This window comes from Trichomycterus rosablanca, chromosome 23 (assembly GCF_030014385.1).
Source record: "Trichomycterus rosablanca isolate fTriRos1 chromosome 23, fTriRos1.hap1, whole genome shotgun sequence".
Taxonomy (NCBI): Eukaryota; Metazoa; Chordata; class Actinopteri; order Siluriformes; family Trichomycteridae; genus Trichomycterus; species Trichomycterus rosablanca.
The window spans coordinates 18,102,632-18,119,194 of NC_086010.1; the positions used below are offsets into that span (position 1 = coordinate 18,102,632).

Sequence of the window (16,563 nt, forward strand, 5' to 3'; positions counted from 1 at the left end):
TAGAGTTGGCCAGTGCATGGTACTGAGTAAACGATAAGTGAGGTAAAAAAAAAAACTATATTGCATACAGACACAGTAGAAAGAGTAAACAGTTGTTTAACAGTAAACCCATTCAGTGTGTTTATTTTCTCAGGCTCTATAGAGTTTGGAATGTGTTATTTATATAAATCACTGTCAAGCACCTAGTTTTAGTTGCTGAAAAGTTCTCGATAAACATTAGAAATCAGATTGAGAGAATAATAGAGAAGACGCCTCAGTTGCATCCCGCTGTGCAATCGCATCATTTGTAATAAATGATGTAAAGCGTTTACAAGACGTCTGTGACTCACGGGTTCGGCGGAGGCTGAGTCAGACGCCGGGAAATAACACGCTGGATGTTTTTGTGCGACACTTATTATACAGTACGAATCTGATGTATCAAAAGCACTTATCATCTTGTTTGCTGAACCACTGACATAAGGAATGAAAACACTGTTCCGTAACACCGGGTTAATCTCAGAGTGGATTAATACTGTGTGTACTGCAAGCAAAAATAGCCTGAAACCGTCCGTACCAGGGTAAATATTGTAAACGTGATACTTATGATGTTGTGGTCGCATTTACAGTCAGGAGACTCGATATGAAAACATGCATTTCCTTCCTAAACGCGTGAGCAGATATTTCTTTTACTCACTGGCCCTGCTTATGCAAATATACTGTAGTCAGTGAGGTACATCAGCAACACAACACACTTTATTCTTAATAACAGATAGTTCATTTTCATCCTGATCAGGGTCAGGGTCCGCGTGGAGTCTGGTGCCACCTGGGAACTGAGCACTGCTGAGCAGAACCCTATCTAGAACCTGTACAGTGTTGTATAGTGTGTGTGTGAGTGTGTGTGTGTGTGTGTGTTACAGCACGTCCTGTGTCTGGTTAGTTCTCATTAGAAGTAGATGATTGGACGTAGTGATGTTCTGAGGCTGGCTCAGTAGGAAGGCAGGAAGGAGCGTGGGCAGCCTAGTCTGTCTGTCTCTCTCTCTCTTTCTGTCTCTCTCTCTCTGTGTCTGTCTGTCTTTCTGTCTGTCTTTCTCTTTTCTCCCTTTATGATCTACATTTCTGTATATCAATCTTTACCTTTATCTCCTCTATTTTGATCTCTCTCCCTTGAAACTAGAATCTTTTTCTTTTCGTCTCTTAGGGCAGTTGTGGCCTAGTGTTTAAGATACTGGACTAGTAATCAAAAGGTCGCTGGCCCCATCACTTCCAGGTTGCCACTGTTGGGCCCTTGAGCAAGGCCCTTAACCCAGGGCCCAGTACTGTAAGTCGCTTTGGATAAAAGCATTCGCTAAATGCTGAAAATGTTAATGTTTCATATTTATCTGTTTCTCCATTCTTTGACTATGTATAATTTCTTTTCTTTTTTCTGTCCCTTTCTTTTTTTACTCCAGGTCTCTCAGTTTCATTCTTCTTTGGTCTTTCTCTCTTTTTCTTTCCATAATCTGTTTTACTGTCCTTTAATTGTGTCTCTATCTGCCCTTCTTTTTCTACATCTCTCTCTCTTCCTTATGATCTACATTTCTTTATATCAATCTTTATCTCCTCTATTTTTATCTCTCTCCCTTAAAGCTTGAGTCCTTTTCTTTTTGTCACATGTATGTCTGTCTCTCCTTTCTTTGACTCTGTATTTTTTTTTTTAAGAAGGTACTGGGTTCGATTCCCATTCTCCCTTGGTCTTTCTCCCTTTTTCTTTATCTGTTTTACTGTCCTTTATTTGTGTCTCTATCTGCCTTTCTTTTTCTAAATCTCTCTCTCTTTCTCTTTCTCTCTCTCGCTCTCTCTCTCTCTCTCTCTCTCTCTCTCTGTGTGTGTGTGTGTGTGTGTGTGTGTGTGTGTGTGTGTGTGTCACCGCCTGCGTCAGACAGCAGGAGGGAGTTTTCCACTGACGAAAAAGGCAGCGCTGCTGATCAGTCCGCCTCAGACGAGCCAAAACGCTTCAGCTGCTCCGGCGCTGCCGCACAAAGCCGCAGCGGATTCGGATAAAAAACGCGCTCCGGTGCTCGGATTATACTCGTTACATCTGATTATACCTTCTGATACCACCGATGCTGATCGGATACCGTGATTCTTGGTGAGTGATCGTGTTTCCCCCTCTGTATAATTCATTTAAAAGGCGGACTGGAGTGCGTCTCCGTGTGTAATGGGTAACATCGGGGGGTGGAGGCAAGCAGAATAGTTTTGAATGCGCGTCTCCGTCACAGCAGCGTGAGGAATAACTACCGAGTTCAGGATTTACATGCTGTAACGAGTGCACTTTTATTTCTTTCTGGCTGCTTATTAAAACCTGTTCTCTGGTCTCGGTGTTTTAATCAGGTTGCGATTGTGAATGAAGTCGGTAAGTGGCCACAGCTGTGGTTTAATTGTTGGGACATTGGGGTGCAGATGATGGCAAAGACTTGGTCTAGTTTTGTTTGAGATATTTTAGGTAATTATTAGACCAAGCATGTGTTTCTAAAAATGATCAGCTGTGCCAAGCTAAGCTGGATATATATACCTGGTCTGCTAGAATAGACTTGAATAGATTATAATAGACACTTGGTAAAAGTGGTCGCCATCGGCTCTTTGATGAGTGTGTTAATTGTCATTAGCATTAAACATGAGGGATGATTGGGGTCAGCGGTGGGGAGGTTGGCACCAAACCATAGACACGCCGTGTACTGTGTGATTAAATAACCAGGAGCTCAATTGACTTACTGATTTATTTCACGCCGCCTACAATCACTCCATTATGACACTTAATCTCATCAATTAAGCGATTGATTGCGATACTATCACCATGTGATACTTATGTTTTACTATGTTTACACTAAATGAAGTCAGGTTTGGATGAATCAGTTGGATTTTGCTTTAATAGGTAATAATAAATCAGATTGATTTTACTGTGTTTTGCTTTTCTGTGTTTTTACTAATCACTGAATCCAGTTCAGAATTCTGGATCTATCTAAGACCAGTACTGATACTCATACACTACATTTGCGTGTGTTATTAATAAACAAACAAGCTGGCACCGGTCTGTTTGTTGAATCTTGTTGACTTGGCGCATCTCTCGTTGTGTGAGCGCACATTCCTGTTGAGGTGAATGGTAGGGGAAAAGCAGTGGTGCGGCTGGACGGTGGGAATCATGTTTCCACTCATGGTGGCAGCATGAGCCTTTTGTTTAGATTCTGCCTGCAGACGAAAAGTCTTATCAGCTTTCCGCTCGATTAATACATGAAATACAGAACGATTCAGTTTTTATTATGTACCAGAATCCACAGCTGTGTTTAATACATTTATTCAGTGATTCATATTTTCTTAAATGGATTCAATAAAAGTGCAATTTTGAGAATCTCAACTCCTATAATAGAAGCAAAAGTTTTAAACACTCAGTGGGTAGCACTGTCACCTCACAGCAAAAAGGTCCTGGGTTTGATTCCCAGGGTGAACGGTTCAGGTCCTTTCTGTGTGGAGTTTGCATGTTCTCCCCGTGTCTGTGTGGGTTTCCTCCAGGAGCTCCGGTTTCCTCCCACAGTCCAAAGACATGCAAGTGAGATAGGCTACTAAATTGTCCATGAATGTTGTGTAACCAGTAACTATCGTTTCTGTCATGAATGTAGCCAAAGTGACGTTAAAATCCTAATAAATAAATAGAAGCAGATGAACAGGTACTTTCTGTCTAATGTTACCTCTCAGGTCCCCTTTGATGTAATGGTGTCTTAAATGAGTGTAAAACGTACAGTACATTCTGTAGATGTTCCCCTGAGATAATTACTCACTCCACTGAGAAGCGCCTGTACTCAGAACGGTGACATCAAGTACATTTTTAGAAGTGCAAAAGGGCTCAACTGTTCCTCTCTCGTTCTTTTAACTGGTTCTTTGATGTTACACTGGTTCATATTTTGTAAATGAAATAAATAGTGTGTCCTAAAGATTCAACAGTGTAACTCGGGTAAAATACAGTACATCAGTACATCAGTACAGCTTTAATGCCCTCTAATGGTACCAAAGATGTACTTTTAGTGTTCTCGGTCTATTAAAATCACCTAAAAGTACCAGAGTGTTCCATTCAGAGTACAATCACTCCTCATGTGTAGTGAACCTTATTGAACCTCACTGGAAATAATTCAGAACACAAAGTAGTTCCTTGTAAGGTTAGAGATTTAAGAGAACATCCATGTACTTCTGTACAGCCTCCAGGTCACACTTTTTCTAAATGATAGAACAATTCATGCAAACCTCAACGTTACAATGGAAATAAAGTTGTTAGCAAAGGAAGGTGCTGAACAGGAACGTTTTGTTATCCGAGGTGCAAATGATGCAAATGTAACTTCACAGGTTCTTAGGATCATGCAATTTGCATTAAATTAGTTCAAAAGGTGCAGCACGTCCGGCTTGTTCTTTAATGTTACAACATGTGTACTCCAGTGAGAATGTTTGTACCAAGAAATGCAGGAAATTGTCCAGATTTAACGTCCAGATTTAAGTTATACTGTATAGTTAACACATCTTAGATAAAACCACAGAACTACTTATTTATTTAAACATGAGGAGGGATAAAAAATAAAGGTATACATAAAGGACACCACTTTATTGATGTAGTGCTTGATTTAGTGCTGTTTAAAATGCAGTGTTTGTTAAAAATGCCATTACCCAAGATACCATGTGATATTACATTCATAACACTGATGTTCTGCTATTAATTTGCAATATGTGAGCAAAAAACAAGTCTATTCTGTTTGTCTATCATGTGCTACGGTGCTGTCCGGAGTTTTATTTATGTTCCTGAGTAGTTCACATGCAGAGTTGTGGTTTTTATGTCCAGTATGTCCAGTAACAGATGGGCTGGGAGAGTGCTGTAACCCAGGGGTTCCATCTGCTTTATCAGTTTTGAGCGTTCCTCCTGGTGTGTAATGATCCAGCGTCCCGGCGTCCCAGACCGAGGTCGACCTGTGAGGGTCCCCGGCCCAGCCCCAAACACCAGTGTGTACAAACACCAGGCTGTGAACTCTGTGGGAAGGTTCTTAGCGGTGCAGTGGAAGGATCCTGAATGTCCTTTATTGTCCTGTGCTGATTATTAGTCGAGGGATCGGGGCAGGTTTGATGTGAAGGATGTTCTCTGTGTGCACTTTGCAAACTTTGCATTTTAGGTATCGATGCAAATGTTTCTGCGAATGAAGACGATATGGCAAGCTGCTGAGCACCACTGGACTGCACAGACTGGTTTTCAGTGTCATTTACCTGTGTAAATATGCAGGAACGTTTTAAATGGCTGTGGAAGGTTGAGCTCTTTGTGTGCTTCTGATAATTAAGCATTCGTGACATGATGCAAAGTCATGTTGACTGTAAGGACTGGTAGGAAACATACAGTGGAATGCACTTTTCTAAGTATTGTTGGATTAATCATGTGTTGGAGCTTTTATAACATCTTTATTGCACACTTTTGATAAAACCTTGGCACGACATCAAGGGTTTAAAAAAGCATAAATCTTTAAAAAGCATAAATCCAATGTTTTGCCACATCTTGTGCCTCGATTTGTTTCCCAATAACTCATACTGGTCACGTGGTACATCCAGGAGTTAAAAATAATTGCACTTTGGATAAAATTCCTGCGGCTTGTGTGCACTCATCAGTAGTTTGGAATGTCCTACATTCTAGAAAGCTCCATTACCGATTGTTTTTGCAAACTTGGATGTTTGTCCGAGCAGCAGTCTCGCTGGAGAAGGGAGTAGGGAGAATGCAGGCACATCTGGGTTCGATAGGGCTGATGCTCCCTGTTGAAAAACGCATCGCTCTGCCAGAGTGGAATTCCTGTGGGTTGGAAGCGCTGCTTTATTTATTTGTGTAAAGCCCTCGCTCTCTCCGTGTCCCAAACACTCCCTCCCACCCACATTAGCGTCTACTATTTGGAATGGCTGTGTGTACTGTGCATGGGTTGTGCCACAGGAACAGAATGTCTCTGGCACAGCTGACTGTCCAATGTTCTGCCTGAGTGAAAACAAGTGCTTTTGGATTGTGCACCAGCAGGTGGAGTACTTTCCTTCAGTGCATGCTTCAGTAGTCTGTTAATGTGGTATTTTATCTCTTGAGTGTGGGCTTTTGATCATGGCCTTTTAATGCCAGTGTAAATATGAGTTTTGCATGAGTAGGCACGTCCCTGGATTCGTCCTGGCACAGGTGCACAGCGCACGAGACCTTAACACTGTCGTGCTGGTTTTGTTCTCCGGCTGTGGTCGACGTAGGTGCGTGCTACCTGCTCTTATCTCTTGTGGACGTGCTGCACTGCAAGCTGGCAGGGCAAAGTCAATCCTCCAGAAGCAGGTGTGTGTGGGGTTTGTGAGGCAATACAGATGTTGTCAGAAATTGTGAGAACTGCTGGTAAGCTCTTGAGGATTTTAAATACAGCACTTTAATGCATTATGGTAGATATTGTAATTTTACTTTGATTTATGGTGTTTATAGTGTTTTTTCTAGAAGAACTATTACCTGATGTGTTTTATAAGATACAAATCATTAGAGTTCTTCTTTCAGAGGCTATCAGGCTGTCTGAACATTTTATCAGGGCTGAGTAGTAGTAGATCTGCCTTCAGTGGCAGGCGGGAGATTGAGATGTACAGTGTATCACAAAAGTGAGTACACCCCTCACATTTCTGCAGATATTTAAGTATATCTTTTCATGGGACAACACTGACAAAATGACACTTTGACACAATGAAAAGTAGTCTGTGTGCAGCTTATATAACAGTGTAAATTTTTTCTTCCCTCAAAATAACTCAATATACAGCCATTAATGTCTAAACCACTGGCAACAAAAGTGAGTACACCCCTTAGTGAAAGTTCCTGAAGTGTCAATATTTTGTGTGGCCACCATTATTTCCCAGAACTGCCTTAACTCTCCTGGGCATGGAGTTTACCAGAGCTTCACAGGTTGCCACTGGAATGCTTTTCCACTCCTCCATGACGACTACACGGAGCTGGCGGATATTCGAGACTTTGCGCTCCTCCACCTTCCGCTTGAGGATGCCCCAAAGATGTTCTATTGGGTTTAGGTCTGGAGACATGCTTGGCCAGTCCATCACCTTTACCCTCAGCCTCTTCAATAAAGCAGTGGTCGTCTTAGAGGTGTGTTTGGGGTCATTATCATGCTGGAACACTGCCCTGCGACCCAGTTTCCGGAGGGAGGGGATCATGCTCTGCTTCAGTATTTCACAGTACATATTGGAGTTCATGTGTCCCTCAATGAAATGTAACTCCCCAACACCTGCTGCACTCATGCAGCCCCAGACCATGGCATTCCCACCACCATGCTTGACTGTAGGCATGACACACTTATCTTTGTACTCCTCACCTGATTGCCGCCACACATGCTTGAGACCATCTGAACCAAACAAATTAATCTTGGTCTCATCAGACCATAGGACATGGTTCCAGTAATCCATGTCCTTTGTTGACATGTCTTCAGCAAACTGTTTGCGGGCTTTCTTGTGTAGAGACTTCAGAAGAGTCTTCCTTCTGGGGTGACAGCCATGCAGACCAATTTGATGTAGTGTGCGGCGTATGGTCTGAGCACTGACAGGCTGACCCCCCACCTTTTCAATCTCTGCAGCAATGCTGACAGCACTCCTGCACCTATCTTTCAAAGACAGCAGTTGGATGTGACGCTGAGCACGTGCACTCAGCTTCTTTGGACGACCGACGCGAGGTCTGTTCTGAGTGGACCCTGCTCTTTTAAAACGCTGGATGATCTTGGCCACTGTGCTGCAGCTCAGTTTCAGGGTGTTGGCAATCTTCTTGTAGCCTTGGCCATCTTCATGTAGCGCAACAATTCGTCTTTTAAGATCCTCAGAGAGTTCTTTGCCATGAGGTGCCATGTTGGAACTTTCAGTGACCAGTATGAGAGAGTGTGAGAGCTGTACTACTAAATTGAACACAACTGCTCCCTATGCACACTTGAGACCTAGTAACACTAACAAATCACATGACATTTTGGAGGGAAAATGACAAGCAGTGCTCAATTTGGACATTTAGGGGTGTAGTCTCTTAGGGGTGTACTCACTTTTGTTGCCGGTGGTTTAGACATTAATGGCTGTATATTGAGTTATTTTGAGGGGAGAATAAATTTACACTGTTATATAAGCTGCACACAGACTACTTTTCATTGTGTCAAAGTGTCATTTTGTCAGTGTTGTCCCATGAAAAGATATACTTAAATATCTGCAGAAATGTGAGGGGTGTACTCACTTTTGTGATACACTGTACCTCAGGATCACTGACGTCTGTGTGGGGATACCTCACGGTGGCACGGTGCAGCTGATAAAATGAAAGATAGCACAGCTGATCGTGTTTTTTTTGGAGGAAGAGATTTATGGAGCGACACGTATTGAACGTTGTCATCTTTACTGATGTGTCGTGAGATTGAGAGAGTAAGTTGCTTTGGTCATCCACATTGCCCCCGCCTAAGGGCATGCACATATCCGCACCCCCCTTTTTTTTAGGATTAGCCCATCTTCATTGTTTCCGGTTGTTGAACAAGCTTACCAAATCGGACTGTCAGGTAGGCTGCAGTCAAGAGACAATGACCCACTTCTAACACTCGGGGTTTTCGTGTCCTATCTTTGGCGTTCCTCCCTCCCCCTTCTGTCCGTGGCTCTTAATTAAAGCTTGTGTGCTTAGCCGCCACTGTGACCTCCTGAGGGAATTCTTCAATCCTTAGTTTTCTGCCTGACACATTGGGAGATCTTGGGAAGGTGTAACGTGATCTTGTGTGTCCTTGCAGCTTTGTGTATCCGAGGGAAGGTTAGGGTGACAACATATGTTCTATCTATACGCTCTAGTGCAATCCAAAAATGAATGGTAATGCTGGATTTATGCCACCGTCTTCCATACAATGAAACTTTGTGCTGCTGATTATATTTGTCAGCTTCTCCTCTGGGGTTTTCCATAGAGGCTTGTCAGGACGAAGTGTTACTTGCACTGCTGCAAGATGAGACTTGTCAGGGGTTATACTAGGGCTCAGCTGTACCGTCTTCGCTTTGCATGCAAATAATCATTCTAGACGCCGAACGCAGCCTGTAGGTTATCACATCTGCAGCGCGTGCAACAGGATACGTCCAATCCATGCGCTTGTGTGATTGCTTTTCCCTTGCACAGAGATTTGCGGGTCACTTTACTGTTTACCCGTATCAGACTTGCATAGCGGCGAGAGATAAAACTGGTCAAGCGTAGGTGCGTGTGCAGGTTTGATGATTGATGTGGATAGATTACGGTCCAGTAAAGGCTTGTGGTTTGTATTTTGCCAGCAGATGCCACCGTGTGCATGGTTGATCCTCCCTGACGCTATTATGATGGTTTTGCTTTATTTCTTTACCTGTTTGGGTGCACTGTGATAGTTTAGCCAAAGGCGTGCCAGGCGACTCATTTACAAACATTTATAACATTGCCAACACGTAAGCGTGACGTGATCCTTCCTTTTAGCTGAGAACTGCTTGGACGTGATTCAGTATTATTCAGATGTACCCAGACGTGTTTTTAACATAGAGCGCTCCAGACTTGTATCATCTTCCAGTCACGGCTGTCTGTCACTTCTCAGAAATGGCCTCATTAGTGAGAACTAATGCTTGCTTTGTAATGCTTTTCTCACTGCTCTGCTTTCCTAGGAATGTAAAACACCCATCAGAATTATTTCTCAGCAACCTTTGTTTAGATGTGAGTTCCTCCTGGTGCATCTTGGATTGTTGATTGTTGATTGGGTTGAGCAGGGTTGAGCCGGCTGTCATGCCGTATCTTTGGGGAGAAATAGCCTTATAAGTCGATGACACACACACACACACACACACACACACACACACACACACACACACACACACACACACACAAAGAATGCATTACATTTCTCCTACTCAAGCACCTTAAGGGCCAGAGGCACGGCTGGCATTTTTCTTCCCTCTCCAAATAATTGATTGTTGTCATTGCTGAGCAAGCATTCCTTCTCGAGAAGCAGTAAAAGAAAGGCGTTTATACGCTACATAAACAAGCCTACTGTACTGAGGAGACACCGGTGTGTTTAGCAAGCTTGACACATTCTTTCCCCCCACAGCGCCGCGATTGGCCGCGGCCGTATCGTCTGCCTGCGCTCCCGTCTGCTGATCGATTGTATTTGCTCGGCTGAGTGGATTTGGAAGTGGGTGAAGGGTTTGAAATTGTTGACTCGTGCTGAAGGGACTCGATTAATTGCTTCCTGTTCTTCTTGTTGCTGAGGGTAGAGTTCAGTACAGTTGTTTGCTGTGGGGTTTTAACCGGTTCCAAGCCTGCGTAGTCTTAAAATGGTTGTGATTGATTTGATATATGACGGCTTGCTTGGCTGGACGATGCCTTGCATATGATTCAAACTACCTTAAATGAGGTACTTTAACAGGAACGCCGATGCTAAAGCTCATTGTCCCGTATCTCCCTTATAGATCGACACTCTGGCATCATGAGTGGGCTTCTCAAGAGGAAGTTTGAGGAGGTGGAGGAGGACCAGTGCTACTCCTCATCCTCTCCCTCATCTCTCTCCTCCTCCGCCTACTCAGGATGGGACTCGGACAGCGAGAGCTGCTACTCGGACACCTTGGACTCTACGCCCAGTAACCCGAGCTCGCCGGCAGCGTCGACCAGCAGTAAGTCTAATTTTTGTTCTATCACACTTCAGAGCCTTCCTGTGGGAATTAACTGTGCAACCCAGTTTAGGAACATCTTTAGCTCTCTCCTAAAGTAGATTGAGACGTTGAGGCGGTCACATTTCGCCTGTATAGCTGAGAACATACAGTGTAGTGTAGTGTGTGCACTTGTTTGCTGTTTCTGTGCTTCTGTATGAGATTGTGGGATCAGCAGAATGAAGAAAGCAGAGCAAACAGTCGTGAGATTTCCAGGATGGCTCGGCACAAAGCCAGCGAGTAGGTAGGCACAGTGCCAGGACAAAGGGAAAGAACAAGCATGGCTTTGTCTTTACTTGGCATGCCCCCAGTACAGGTGCCACGCAGAGGAAAACAGGCATGGAGAAACGGAAGGCAATTCAGACGTTACAATTGTGCCACCTAAAGTTAACTGGGATTTCTAATATTTGTCTCTCGCTGATACACTTGGTTATTGAGACCTATCATCAATAATATTAATTTTAGGTTCAGAAGGGGAAGGTCCTGGTTATGTTTGATTTAAGTAAATGTTATTTTTTTTAGACGTGATGTGTCTGGCTTACTATATTTCTATTGCCAAGATGTTTTTACCACTATTGGGTTTGCCAAGCCTGCCATCTTGTGGTGTTTTAATGGTGGTGTACAGCTGTGTGGTCCTAATCCTGTAATACATCTCAATAACTTCCCATAAACTCTTAATAAGATGTATTTAATAATAATAAGTGCTGTGTTTAATAGGGTTTTTGTTTTCTCTTTGCAGCCACCTCTATCCTAAAAAAGACCAAACGTCCACGAAGGGGCAACGTGCAGTTCGACCAGGTGACGGTCTTCTTCTTTCCGCGGTGCCAGGGCTTCACCAGCGTACCCAGCCGAGGTGGATGTACGCTCGGCATGGTGCAGAGACACAGTGCCCAGCGCCACTACACGCTCTCCGAGTTCGCCGTCGAACAGCAGCATCTGCGCCTAGAGAAGCTCAAGAACAGGATGAAGGAGGAGAAGCTGGAGGCTCTCAAACAGAAGGTAGGAACCATCGAGTAGGCATACCTGTAAAATCCATCGTCTAATCCGTACACACAGACTGAGATCTGTCATCATTCTCTCTAACAGCTGACTAAGAACGGCACCCAGGAGTCTGAGGAGGCAAACCAGCTCACCGTGGATGATATCCCCGAGGATGAGATCGACCTTAGCGGTGTGAACCTGGACAGCGGGTCGTTCCTGCACCCCTACCCGTCCAAGAGGCGGCACGCCATCCTCAAAGCGGCGGGCGTGAAGAAGATCGACAAGGAGGAGAAGCGGCAACTGCACGAGCTGCGCATGTTGCGTGAGGACTGTGGCTGTAACTGCCAGGGCTTCTGCGAGCCTGAAACCTGCAGCTGTAGTCTGGCGGGCATCAAATGTCAGGTACGCCAGTGGTTCAGATACATGTTTACAGGTTTTTGCTATGCAGCCATCGAGTCTTTCAAACCTTGGTGTAGTAATGCTGCTTAAATAATGTGACTGGAGCTGTAGATGGTCCTTGTGACCTGCATTGTTAGTCCTGTTTATCTAAAAAAATATATTGGCGCAGCAAGATATTACACTAGCACACCAGCGCAGAGATTCTGAACACCCCGAATCGATTCTCGGCTCTGCTACAGGTCGGCTGGGCGCCATCTAGCAGGCACAATTGGCCACCGTGTCCGCAGGGTGGGGAAAAGACCAGACTTAAATGGGTGGGGTCTTCAAATGCTGTGCAAGGACCCTGGTTAGTGGATAGAGGCGCCTGAAAGTAAAGAAGGGGTCCGATAGGACTGTGCACGGGCAATCGTGTAAAGCAGTACTTCTCTTTAATCTCACAGATGGATCACTCGTCCTTCCCCTGTGGTTGCACCAAGGATGGCTGTGGGAACACAGAGGGGCGCATCGAATTCAACCCCGGTCGTGTCCAGACCCACTACATCCACACCATCATGAAGCTGGAACTGGAGAAGCGCCTGGAGGAGCACGCGGCCGAGAGCGAGGCCACTTCGAGAGAGCAGCCCGAGACGGGCGCCGACCGCGACGGGCCGAGCTTTCATTTCAACTCCGAGTTAGCAGCGGCCGGAGAGAACAGCTGCAGCAGCGACATGACGGACTCTTCTAGCTCTTCGGGTCAGAGCGAGGACTCCGAGGTGACGGACGGACCCGGGAGGGAACAGTCGCCCTTAGGCGTGGACGAGAACGGACTGGCGGAGATCTTGAGCTTCAGCGACACGGATAGCGAGGAGTGCGCAGAACAAAGCGGCTACCAGGAGCAGAGACGGACCGAGTCGTCGTCTGTCGGGTACGGCCTCTTCGGTACTGTAGAACAACAAAGAGACTCCGGTACGGACAACAGGGCGTCGTCTGTGCTTTTGGACGAAAACGCAAATCAAGGCAACGCGCTCTTTTACAGCGGATCCGTACCCAACACGCCGTCTCCTAGCATCAACAGTGCGGCCAGTTACATGGACCTGAGCCTCTCCTCTGAGTCCGATCTGGAGTTCTTTGACGGGTTTCCGTGTCTGGGACCGAGCTCGCTGTACAACTCGCTCAAGGAGTACGAGCATCTGGATAACTTCTTTCATTTCCAGCTGCCCAGCTTTCCACAAGCGAACGACCCAGGCACTGGCATCCTGGAGTCTCTAATCGGCCTGTCGGAATCTGTCCCGGAACCCCCACAGCCTACCTTCACAGACAATCAAATGCTGGAGGAAGCCATTAAGCTGTCCGTGATGGAGTACGTTAAAGTTTAAAGGGTGAAGCTGATGATCAAATAACACTATGATTATAAAAGATTATAAAACGGCGAAACAGCTTTAATGTATTTTCATTTTTGTTATTTATATGAGGGCGGGGTTGGGGGCTCTGCGGAAGTTGCCTTTAAAACGTGAGCAGTCTTAGAAATGCCTTTTAAGCGGCGACTAATATTTGGGGTAAAGAAAATATTTGTACATACGGCCAAGAACGTCGAGTTGAATTTTTCACCCACATTGGTGTATTAAAAATTATTTATATTAACTTAAAATGGGGCACAGATGGGAGTCGAATTAAAAATAAAATGCTGATTATGATTATGCACCTCAGGGACTTTTTCTAGCTTTTAAAAGCAATGTATCGTGACCATACGTCGCTGTGATGGACCCTATTCGGCTATTTTGAGAAACGTCACTGAAATTCGCGCAGCATTTTAAATAAAGACCGTTCTGGGTTTGTTCTGTTCACTCATGTTTGTAAGGTTTGAACGTTAATCACGAAGCTAGAGGAAGACTTCACCTGTTCCTGTTTCACTAAATCACAAAATGGCTCGTCGGGATCGATAACGAATGATTGGTACACGAATCTCCCGCCGAAGGCTCCTCGATTAGCACTTTATCTGTAAAAATCTGAATAAAACTCGAGTGGGGGGCAAAAGGGGGTCGGAGACGTGATCCTTCCTTCGCATTAAGAGTTAAAAGTTGCACCGTGTTTTGGTGTCCGGGTCTGCAGCAGCATTTGTGTTATTTATGGACACGCCTAGAATATCTCAGTTGAATACTCATGAGATAACTGTGATATCTATTTACCATTTCTGCTTTATTTATTCTTTTATTAATTCAGTCCGAGTTATTTATTTATCTCCGAAACACCAACTGAATATCTGAGCCGCCCTGCGCTCTCTCTCGCAGCTGTAATGTAAGATATGTCAAGCTGTCTGTCCATTCAACCTGTGTTGAGCAAATATTTCAGATCAATGATTTCACGTTTATCATTTTAATAGTATTCTAATTTATTAAGTAGTCGGGCAATAAGTGGAGTTATCAAGTTTACTCGATGTGCCTGTTTAGAAGAGGAGCTGTCGCCAGATTAGTGTAAAAATGTTTTCCCTGTATGAAAGAGTCAAATCTGTCTGATCTACCTACTCCTGAAGATTAAAATGATGCTTCGGTCACGTTGTGGACCATTACGTTGCCTAAAATATAGAGAATTACACTAAAATTTTCTAACAAATTGATGTAGATGTAAGAGAATTCTAATCTCTATGAATGGAAGCTATTTTATTAATAATAATAAAGTTACAAGGTTCTTTAAAATATTAAAACACGTTTGTAATATATGAATATAGATGAACATAGTTATACTTACTAAATCTATTCTGGCCAGAAGATATTTCATATTTGTGAAGCCTGATTGAGCTGAAGTCAGAGTGACTGTGCTAAGCTAAATCTGATTGTACTTACAATGTTTTGGCAAAAATTTACTGATCACACACATTGTGAATATTAATGATTAGTTTCAATCTTATTGATAAGTTATGCATATATTATGCAAAATATATTATGCAAGGAAATTTACCCTTTGTTACTTATATCCTTTAACTCTAAATAAAGGTGGTGAGGTTGTGTTATCTTTAAAGGACCAAATAAATAAGTACAAACCTGGAGTTGTACATCTGCCACCACCCACACACCCACACTTGGTTCAGTATGTTGGTTCAGTATGTTGGTTCAGTATGTTGGTTCAGCGTTATAAACTGATTGCATGTGATTCATGCACATTTTCGTCCTCGTTTATGCTTTGCGAGAGCAACGATGCACAATCAGAGACGTATTTGCTTTTTGCCTTCGTGTGCTGGTCTTCAGAACACAGAATCCGTTTTCATTCTGGAGAGGACACTGCTTTCTGCAGGTGTGCCTTATTTCCTTGTATAAAATGTATCACTCCCTATGAAGAAATGGAAAACGATGGGTATTTATTAGTCCTAATTATTGTGTTTTGATCTATGCTTTTGAAAGTGTTTTTTTTTTTAATTATTATTATTATTATTATTTCAATCTTTGTTGTACATATTTTCTGCTTAATGGTACTACAGAGCAAACGATGCTGCTTTTTTATATTTTCACGCCTGACATTTTGAAGCTGTTTATTTTAGTCGACTGACAGTAGTTTGTCCTTTCACAATAAAACTTCAGCTTTTTCTTAAATGCTTGGTGGTCTGATTTCATTATTTACAATAAAAACAATATGTTTTACCTGTTAATTACATTGTACCTACACTGTTATAGGATCAGCGTACACTAGATGGCATTTTCGGAACAGTGCAGACTGTTCTATTAATCTTTCATTAAGGCTTTCATTAAGGAATTAACTTTCTTCATTTATTTTAATTAGATGTAAGGAATACGTCTGGTTAAATAGTTCCCAGAAACTGCATGTAAACATGGTTTTAAAGGTTTGAGGATGACAATAAATGCTATATAACCACAAAAAAGTTTTATGTTCTTATTAAGGAATATTTTAAACAACATCTGATCAAGGTGTTTTAAAGTAAACTAAGACAGCAAAGATCAGGAACCTAACCAACAAAACGAAGACATCATACTAAAATATGTAAAAAAAAAAACATAAAATTTGTTAATATCGCAGGATCAGATAAATCCACAGCATTTTCAACTCTGAAACACTGGGTGTAAAGTGGAAATCCACCCTAAACTACAGACTAGTCTAGTGCAGGGCATTATATATTCATTTATTTACACATGTTCACATCTAGGGGCAAATTACAGATGCCAAATCACCTACCTGCATGTTTAGGACTGGAAGGCAGAAGGAAACCCACATAAACACACACACAAAAGTGTGGATCAAACCCAGAATGCTGCCACACCAACATTACTTGCACTGACACCGTAGTTGTGTCAGCTTTTTTAAAATTTACCATTTTTATCCATACAGCATAAATGACAGAGCAACAACTTTTATTTCTCTCTTTTTTTAATGACAAATATCAAGTATTGAAGGTATTTGTAAACAAAATCGTTGACGTGTATTCACTTCTGTTCCTGAGGAACGCTGAGCAGGAGCCTTACATTTCAATAAATATTTCCAAAATCGTTG

At 43.2% G+C, this 16,563-nt stretch overlaps 1 protein-coding gene across 1 annotated transcript; it reads left to right on the top strand.

The window, feature by feature from the left end:
- Positions 1 to 1,963: 1,963 nt before the first annotated feature.
- On the top strand, positions 1,964 to 15,650 carry csrnp1b (cysteine-serine-rich nuclear protein 1b). The gene is made up of 5 exons (XM_062985468.1): positions 1,964 to 2,107; positions 10,471 to 10,671; positions 11,447 to 11,706; positions 11,794 to 12,090; positions 12,528 to 15,650. Exons 2-5 carry the CDS (start codon positions 10,488 to 10,490, stop codon positions 13,440 to 13,442), a joined length of 1,656 nt encoding a protein of 551 aa, XP_062841538.1. The 5' UTR covers positions 1,964 to 2,107; positions 10,471 to 10,487; the 3' UTR covers positions 13,443 to 15,650.
- Positions 15,651 to 16,563: the final 913 nt, after the last annotated feature.

Coding starts and splice junctions, on each gene's coding strand:
- csrnp1b (XM_062985468.1), top strand. CDS start 10,488: ATGAGTGGGCTTCTCAAGAGGAAGTTTGAGGAGGTGGAGGAGGACCAG. Junction 11,707..11,793: donor TGGAGGCTCTCAAACAGAAG/GTAGGAACCATC, acceptor TCTCTCTAACAG/CTGACTAAGAACGGCACCCA. Junction 12,091..12,527: donor TGGCGGGCATCAAATGTCAG/GTACGCCAGTGG, acceptor TTAATCTCACAG/ATGGATCACTCGTCCTTCCC.